This window comes from Onychomys torridus, chromosome 10 (genome assembly GCF_903995425.1).
Source record: "Onychomys torridus chromosome 10, mOncTor1.1, whole genome shotgun sequence".
NCBI lineage: Eukaryota > Metazoa > Chordata > Mammalia > Rodentia > Cricetidae > Onychomys > Onychomys torridus.
In genome coordinates this window covers 1,306,583-1,316,165 of record NC_050452.1, presented here as the reverse complement: position 1 = coordinate 1,316,165, position 9,583 = coordinate 1,306,583, and the positions used below count along the sequence as shown (strand labels likewise).

General features: G+C 39.9%; 1 protein-coding gene across 1 annotated transcript in view; it reads right to left on the bottom strand.

Annotated features, from left to right (window-relative positions):
* Eml6 (EMAP like 6) overlaps positions 1–9,583 on the bottom strand; it is a 260,091-nt gene that overhangs the window by 77,141 nt on the left and 173,367 nt on the right. Inside the window, exons 11-13 of the mRNA XM_036201044.1 lie at positions 6,527–6,739; positions 1,783–1,950; positions 547–681 (exon numbers count right to left, since the gene is read on the bottom strand). Of these exons, the coding sequence (XP_036056937.1) occupies positions 547–681; positions 1,783–1,950; positions 6,527–6,739 (516 nt within the window). The remainder of the gene's footprint in view (positions 1–546; positions 682–1,782; positions 1,951–6,526; positions 6,740–9,583) is intronic.

Genomic DNA, 9,583 nt, shown 5'->3' with positions numbered 1-9,583 from the left:
GATAACAGCTCACACACAGGCTACCATTCTTGGAGGATACCCACGCAAAAAATGTTCACTTTTATGATTTGCTAAGGAAATGAGAAAACTTGTACTTTATATGCATCTTTCTTTGCAAAATAATAATTATGTAAGTATGTATATAGTTAAGCTTCATATGATAATCAAAAACCTTAAATGTTCAGAATTGAGCTTGAAAACTTAATCAATTCCCTTCCACTTAATTAAAAACATTAATTTAGTGTGTAAAAGTGTTTTGCCAGCATGCATGTGTCTGTACCACTTGAATGCCTGGCACCTGCAGAGGCCAGGAGAAGCCAGTAGAACCTGAGTTACAGATGGCTGTGAGTTACCATGTGGGTGCTGGGAATTGAAGCCAGGTCCTGTGAAGGAGCAGCCAGTGCTCTAACCACTGAACATCTTCATTCAATATTTAATGGTATGATAAATGCTTTATTGTTAACCTGCATTCAAAAGCAAGATGTGGACATTTTTCTTCTGCCTAAGCTCAAACCATTTTCAGGGCAATGTTAAAATCAAACTGACTCCAGGCTTTTGTGCTGTCTTTACTGACCTGACGATCATAATTGATCTGAGCTTCCTGCTCAATATCAGAATCCAGTTCTGGTACATCAGACAAGTCTGAATCAGATTCTTCACTGTAGGAATCAGTACCACCTTCTGCAGAGACATAATCCATTAGAGGCAAGGAAAAAGCCAAGATGCTAATGATCAAAAGGACATTTCAAGTAGCCCCAGGGATGACCTTGAACTCCAGAGGCTAGCCCTACTTTTCAGGTGTTGGCATTGTAGGCATGTGCCATCACACCTGGTTTCCTTTTTCCTTCTTTTTTAATTAGATAGTAGGATTTGTAGGTTTTAAATTATATTTTATAAAATTAAAAGTATAGGATTTACCAAACAGAGAGGTGGGTCTAAAGAAAACTCTAAACACTACTACCATGAAGATTCTCTTTAGTTTTTCAACATATCCACCAAGCATTAGAAACTGCCATGGTCAAGTCCCTACAGAATCATATTATCAAACACATCAACTTGCATTACTGTTCTATTGTCTGCTCATCCCTATGGACACCTCAAACAGAAGTAAATAAAAAGACTACACACCCACTGACGTGGGTCATCTGGGTCTGCATTGTAGACCACTGTCTCAGTCCCTTCTTTGTACCCTGAAGTTGCCTATCACCTCACACACCGAGCAGGCCCCTGCTTCAGTCTCCCCAAGGGGCTGACATGTATGCTTTCATCTTATCTTCAAAGGCCTTTTTTTCAGTGTGAACCTCCAGTCACAGCCTGAGCTTTGTATAAGCAAAACCCTTCAAAGAAGATCACTGAACCATCCTATACAAAACTCCAAAGTTTTTTCCTTTTTTTTTTTTTACATTTATTTTATGTATTTGAGTATTTTGCCTGCATGTATGTATGTGTACCACACATATGCCTGGTGCCCTCAGAGATTAGAAGAGGGTGTTGGATCCTCTGGAACTGGAGATAGGGATGGTTGTGAGCACCATGTGGGTGCTGGGAACTGAAACCTGGTCCTCTGCAAGAGCAACAAAGGTCATACCCACTGAGCCAACTCTCTGGCCCCTCAGAAGTTTCTCCTTATATATATATATATATATATATATATATATATATATATATATATGGAATTTTGAAAACCACCTTAGCTGCTTAGCTCCAGAATAGATATTAGGAATATTCTTTAAAATGATAAGTGAAAAATAAAGAAATGGAAAAGTTATGACTGCTATTTACCCTGGGGTGTGGTTTCCAGCAAGCCATTGCTGACAGCTTCTGGAATAAACCTCCACTGAAAAACTGAGTGATCTGCTCCTCCTGTGCTTAACACCCACTGGAAATCATGGGACCAACGGACATTCGTGACGTGTGCAGAGTGGCCCACATACTTTCTGAATTTGGCTCCTGAAATAGTATTTTGAGATTAATTATGTTTTTTTTAAAAAAACCATTTGTTAAAAAGTAATCACATCCTATCCACATCAAATAAAAATTTTAATATATCAGAAACATATTTTTAGTCTTACATATTATAATAATCAAATGCCTCCAAGAATCTCAATTATTCCATTATGCACTAATCTGAAGATAGATTTTCAAGTTCAAGCTTTATAGCTAAAGGCTTAGTTAAACCTGCTCCAACTAATGTTGCTGCAGGGATTCTGAAAACAAATGCAAAGATTAACATCTTACCCATTCTTAATTTAAATGCAAGATAAAGCAGGCAGTCTCTATAAATAAACAAAATATCCTCCTACATCTCTGTAGATGCTAAAATGTGGAGCTTGCCTTTTCCCTCCACAGAGATCACTTAACTTATCTCTTCAGTGGGTTATGAAGATGGCCAAGAGTAAATAAATATAAATAAGTTAATAGAATTCACCAGGCAGTGGTGGCACATGCCTTTAATCCCAGCACTTGGGAGGCAGAGGCAGGTGGATCTCTGTGAGTTCAGGGCCAGCCTGGTCTACAGATCAAGATCCAGGAAGGCCAGGGCTACACAGAGAAACTGTCTCAAAAAACAAAACAAAAAACCTGGAACAAAACAAACAAACATTAGTAGAATTCAGATACAAGCAGCAAAAGTTAAAGTATGTGACATCAGAGAAGAGGCAAAAGCCGTTACAAATTCCTCTTTGGTATCTTTCTTGGGCTGTACCACATCCTAAGGACACTTAAGCAGTCTGTGGAGGGTCTTCAGATGAAAGTCACATCTGCGAGTCTCGTCCTTGCCTCCAGATGACTATAATACACAATATTAATCCCCCACACTTCTATCTACTCAAACCTCATCGTCCACTGCCACAAAAGCCTGTGAGATCATTTTTCATGAAAGCTTTTAAATTCGGAGGCAAAGCTCCTGTGCAGGATTGGTGACCGATACGTCTTCAGGAGGCTGGAACCATGCCACTGCAATGGAGCCCTTACTGCTTTGTTTCCAGTCCCACCCCACCTGCCCCTCTGCTCCAGGCACACTGGCTCCTTTGCAGTTCTTTGAGCATGTCAAAGTGTTCTCTGCCTCCAAATCTCATACTTTCTGTTCTTTCTCCAGGATATCTGAGTGCCTGGTTCTCTCATTCTGCAAGTGTCTAAGTCATAAAGCCCCAAGAGTGAGCCCTCCTTTGGTCATATTAGTAGAAACAATAATAGTATGATGCTCTGCCCAGCATTCTCTCCTATCATCTCCTGTTTTTCTTGACAGCATTTCTTACTATCAGACATGCTTGCTGTAGCTTTGGCACCTTTCCTGGAATTCACTCTGTAGCTCAGGCTGGCCTCAAATTCACAGAGATCCGCCTGCCTCTGCCTCCTGAGTGCTGGGATTAAAGGCATGCGCTACCACTGCCAGCACCTGTAGTTTCATATCCACTGTGTCTACTCAGTAGAACAAAGCTCCATGGCAGCAGGGACCTGTGCTGATATAGTGAAGCATTTTCATACCTTAGTATAGCACTTAACAAATATTTGTCCAATAAGCAGAGGCACATCCTCTCCCAAAGCTTTTCCTGGGATAAGCAGTGACTATGAGATTTCCCTCTGGAGGACTTGGGTATTAGCCCTCATTTCTTTTCCACTGACCTCCTCCATAGCTTAAAAATCTTTCCATGCCCATGAGCACCAACTGTTCATTGCTAACCTTTGAGTGCTCCCTGGAGGAACAAGAGTCATGTCTGTTTGGTGTTTAACAGGCACCTCAAAACTTGGATGTGACAGACTGAGGGGCTCCCCTGCCACTCTCACACTCTTCCCTTACACAACAAGCAACTTTCCCTCCTCTTATTTCCCATATCTTAGAACACTGCCTCCTTCAGCATCATTGTACAAGCCTGGAACTCAGGAGACATTCTCAGTGGCTCTTTTTTTGGCTCCCTCCATTGCCACATCTAGTCTAGCAACAAAACCTTCAGCTTTATTTAAACCAATCAACCATATCTTTGACACCTATTCTAGCCACACCATCTATCAGATAAATGCTTAAAAACCTATCTTGCACAGAATCAAAGTAATCTTTCAGAGACTTTGGTCATGCCACTTCCCAATTTATAGCAGTTGGTCACTACACACAATATGAGTCCCAAGTGTGGGTGGTCACACACAGATGTGATCTTCATGGCATCAGGAAAAATTGTCATTACTGATTCTAAAGGATTGAAAACTATTGAAATGAGAAACAAATTACTCAGGCTGTGTAAAAATATCAATTCTCAGTACTTGTCATTAATTCTAGGGCACTTACATATAATTTCTGCACAACAGAATATGTGTGTGTGTGTGTGTGTGTGTGTGTGTGTGTGTGTGTGTTTATGTGTGTATGTGAGTAATTCCAAATATATCAAATTGACTTGGTTGTGAGGTCTGTTTGCTTGCTCAGTCTCCCACATTTGCCAGTCATCAGTCTGTACTCTTTTTTATTTTTTTTTGAGACAAGGTTTCTCTGTGTAGTTTTGGTGCCTGTACTGGATCTTGCTCTGTAGACCAGGCTGGCCTCGTCTACAGGGATTAAAGGCATGCACCATTGCCATCTGGCTCTGTGCTCATGTTTATCTTTCTACAGCCTTAACACTTAGAATCATTTGATAATAGTTCCCTGCTTCATAAAGAGTCAAGTTTTATCAATTCCTACCAAGATTCCCACATACTTTGATTAACTTTTCCCCAGTAGTTTTGGCACAAAACTCTGAAGGTCACAGGCAAAATTGCAGATTTATAAACTGTGTGTTTTGCAAGGTAGAATTTGGTTTGCTCTGAAGGCCTTGATCTTCAGCAAATGGCTGAGGAGGGCTCATTCTCCCATCATGTCACCCTGCTGTCCACCTGTCCTTTCATTCGATTACCTTCTGTGTGCCTCCCTAGAGGGTTGTTTTTATCCATGGGTATCTAATTTTATAGCACTATGCATACCACCACCCTGGCTCTGATAATGGGTCCTTACACCCATCCATTTCTAAGGCTTGAGTCCACTCATAAGGTTTGAAGATACATAGAGGACACTACTTCTCACTGAGTTCATGTTCTTGGGTCCTGACACTAGAGGCCAGTAGGTTGCTTCTCATATCATCTTTGATTTTCCTGAATTCTAAATTCCTAGATACTTTCTGACATAACCAACTTACTCTTAAATGCACATTACTTTAAACAAGTTATGTACTGTTGCCCACAAGGTGCATTAATCAGGGTGGAGTGGACTTGAATTTGGCACATTGCAATCTTTTGTGCTTGAAGCTGATGACCACTCTGTCCAGTGCAAGTCATCGTGGTTTCTCTATGCATTTTTTCTCTATACATTTCATGTTCCATTTTGTACTGTAACTGTCACTGTTTCAAAGCTGCCAGTTAACTGAAAATTACTTTCTGATTACATTTTTCATCCCCTTCCCTCCTTAATTTAAAAAAATCATCAAGTGAAAGTTTGTAGGTAGCAACGTATCCAATTACTCTCCTAAGATGCAGCTTTCAGGGCACAGTGGAGAAGCAAACAGAGTCGGTGGAGGTGGAGGGGCTTTCTCTAAGTTTGCAAAGTAAGCACTGGATCGTTACAAGGTGACTCCATTAGTCTTCTAAGCTTAAAATGGTTCCATAGAAGTGCAAAATCTGAGTACAGGGAATGTTGATTTCAGTCTGATTTCTCTCTAAAAAAGTCTTGCAAAATTAGCCCTGTGACAAGGAGTCCACACCAGTAGAACTGTTACTTTTATTTAATCATGTTTAAGAAGAATTGCTTTTCTTTTCCTGTATAAGTGCAAGTAGGTGGATACATAAAAAGTTAAATTATAGCCAGGTGGTGGTGGCACACACCTTTAATCCCAGCAACTCAGGAGGCAAGTGGCAGGCAGACCTCTGTGAGTTTGAGGCCAGCCTGGTCTGCAGAGTGAGTTTCAGGACAGCCTGGGCTATACAGAGAAACCCTGTCTTGAAAGACAAACAAATATAACAGCAAAAAACAAAAACAAAACAAAAAAACCCAAAAAGTTAAATTATAATATTTTAAAGGAATTAAATAAAAGTATAAATCATGAATATTTGTTCCCATAAACATAAGTAAGAGATGACTGTTTGGAAATGTGAAACAGGCTTAGAAGTCACATGATATTAACTTTTTACAAATTCTGAATTAAATTTGCAAAATCACATAGGACAACAAAAGCAGAAGATCTCAACAGCACATTCTATATAAAATAAGTGAAGCCCGGCGGTGATGGGGCACGTCTTTAATCCCAGCACTTGGGAGGCAGAGACAGGTGAACCTCTGTGAGTTAGAAGCTAGCCTGGTCTACAGAGTGAGTTCCAGGACAGTCAAAGCTACTCAGTGAAACCCTGTCTCAAAACAAACAAATAAACAAACAAACAAACAAGTGAAGAACAAATGTAGACAAGAGAAAACGAAGAAGTATCTGGTGAACAGGTAAGGAAACCGCCTAACTATACGGTGTCTAGAATCCAGAGAAGATCTTTACCCTGAGAAGCATCTCCTTGGCCTTACCTTTTTTCAGACAAGGAAATTTGAAGAGTTTGACTAGTCCAAAGTCATCTCCAGATACCAGCACTGAGCTACTGTAGTTGGCGTCTACCGAGTTGATGTCAATGGCCTCAGTGTACTTGGGCCAAATCCCACTCACTTCGGGACCTCTTACACAGGTCCAGGAGGCCCAGTGAATCCCTTTGATGTCTTCCTTACTTGTTAAAGGTTTCCCCGCTGAAACAGCCAATATGAAGTTATATTTACATATGAAACATATTCTAATATATTTTATTCATTTTTCATTTCTTACAGTGTCAAAAACCATCATTAAATATATAAATAAGAGGAATTGTAAGAGTTATAATCTGTTCACCCTATTAGTTATTTTTTCAGTAGGGAAGGGAAGGATTTAAAGAAAACATCAGCTCAAAGTCTGGAAGTAAAAAGAATAGGAAATGACTATTGTGTTAAATGTAGATGTAATGTCTCAAACTACTCACACCTCTTTGATCTTACTGACAGTGGATTTATATTTGTATGACATTTTTAAGTTATAGGTGTCAACACTGAGTCACTAACATTTTGCTAGGCTTTGAAAACCTTGACTAAGCTTGTCTTAAACTTTATTTTTTATAGTTCAAGCATCATTACATGTAATCTTTTAAATTAATCAATTTACTTATTTTCTTAGTTATTGGCATGCATGCAATGTGAATGCACTCAGAGGACAGAGGACAACTTGCAAGGATTTGGTTCTCTCCTTCTACCACGTTGGGTCCAGGGACAGAATTCAGGTTATGGGTTCTCAGCAGCAAGTGCCACCTTGCCAGTCTACAAATGATGTTTGAAATTTTTATTTTTTTAAATTTAAATTATATACACAATGTGTATCTGTTAATGGGTATTTTCATGTAAATGCAAGTGCCCACAGGAGCCAGAGATACTAGGTCCAGCAGAGCTGGATAAGGCTGTCAACTACCTGACCATGCTGGGAACCAAGTATTCTACCAGCTCAGTAGGCAGTCTTAACCACTGAACCACCTCTTCATTACCCCCAAGTGATTTCTGTTTTAAACAAAAATTCAGGTTCTACGAATTTTTGAATGATTTTATTATTTAAGTCCTAATCACTGAATCCACAGAACTGTGGTGAACTAGGTGTAATTGGTTGTGGGAAATGGTCCTAACAGCTGCTGTGGGTCTGCTCCCAGACACAGGACTCAGTTCCCATTTCTGCCAGCAGATTAGTGAGGTCCATAGATGGCACCAAAAAAAACCCCCAGAAAGCCACAAAAGCAAATGTGTGGTTAATATTCAACAGATACCATTTTTAAAGCATATATCCTGATGCTTACCTTATTAAAATAAGCATATATTTTCAAATAAAGAACCGAAGAGCAGATACTTTTTCAAAGTAGCACTCCAAAATTCTGGACTGTATAACTATCCTAAAAGAATGCATTTAAGTGACCATAGTCCCAGAGAGGGTATAGTTGGAGCATTGTCTGTGATCTGCTCCTGCTCCAGGGAATACATCCCCAAAGGACTCAGAACAGAAAGCAATCCACTGTGGCAGTAGCATTTGGAGGTGCACCACCTGGACCAGTAGATACACTGGAAATAAGCCAAGTGCTCATAACAGAACGATAAAATGAGCTGTAGAATGATAAACTAAGCAGGATGTTATTTTATTCCCAACGACAGAAGTGTTCCAGATGTTTCCATACACAGAAAAGCTAAGTATGAAGTAATAACTCTCACACATTCTAGGCAATTGCTCTATCAGTAACCTATACTTTATCCTTTTGAACATTTTGTTTTGTGACAGCCTTAGGAGACTCCACCAAAACAGACCCCACACCTTGACTTCTGCTTCAGTCTCCTAAGTTTTCAATAAAAATTTCAAGGCAATATGTGATTATTGGAGGTTAAGATTTATGTTATGTTTTTCTTTACTCATTCCTTTTAAAAATCATTAAAGATTATAATTTGGACATCATTGTGTGCGACATTTTAGTCTTACAAACTAAATGTCACTAAATGGCTATTACATAAGATGGGCGAATCTCTTATATAAAAGCTGCAAGGTGGACACACAAAAAAATGTACTTTTAAAAAGCTACAGTTCTCCAGATAATACAATTACAATGACTAGGCCATAGAACATGTGTGGTGGGTATTGTGTTCCCTGAAATATTGTGTGTTCCCAGAAATAAACATATCTGGGGTCAGAGAACAGACAGCCACTAGAACAAAGCCAAAATTGGTGGCTAGAAAATGGGAAGAGTAAGCCCTAACAAAAGTTGGGCAGTGGTGGTGCACGCCTTTAATCCCAGCACTTGGGAGGCAGAGCTAGCCGGATCTCTGAGTTCAAGGCCACTTTAGAAACAGCTAAGCATGGTGACCCACGCCTATAACCCCAGAAACCCAACCTTTAATCCCAGGGAGTGGGAGCAGAAAGAGAAAGGTATATAAGGCGTGAGGACCAGGAACTAAAGGAGTTAAGCATTTAGTTAGTTAAGCATTTGGCTGGATAAGCGTTCAGGCTTTGGAGCAACACAGTTCAGCTGAGATTCATGTGGAGGAGGACTCAGAAGCTTCCAGCCTGAGGAAAACCTGAGGAACTAGCAAAGTGAGATAGCTGTGGCTTGTTCTGTGTCTCTGATCTTCCAGCAATCACCCCAATAACAGGCCTAGGAGTTGATTTCATTAATAAGACCTTTTAAGATTCCTACTACAAACATGCAATTCTTTGAGGCCTCAGCCCTAGTGTAAAGGCAGGCTCTAAACTGACCTAAGAGATAGTCTCTAATTCTCTATGGCTGTCCTTTCTAAAGGTTCAACAGACTATCCTATTCCTTTGGATCTTGGCAGAAAGGCAGAAACTTTGCCTAATGATCACATACCTAAAGTATGTGACAGGAAGTGAAAAACCCTTAGGAATGAAAAGTTAAGATTTATAGCCAGTTTGCAAACATTAAAATAAACATGAGATAATACTTTGGGCTTTCAAAGGTTGTTGGGAGCTGTGTGTCCTAGTCTTGGATCAGCATGAACACTTGTCCAATGGGTCTCCAT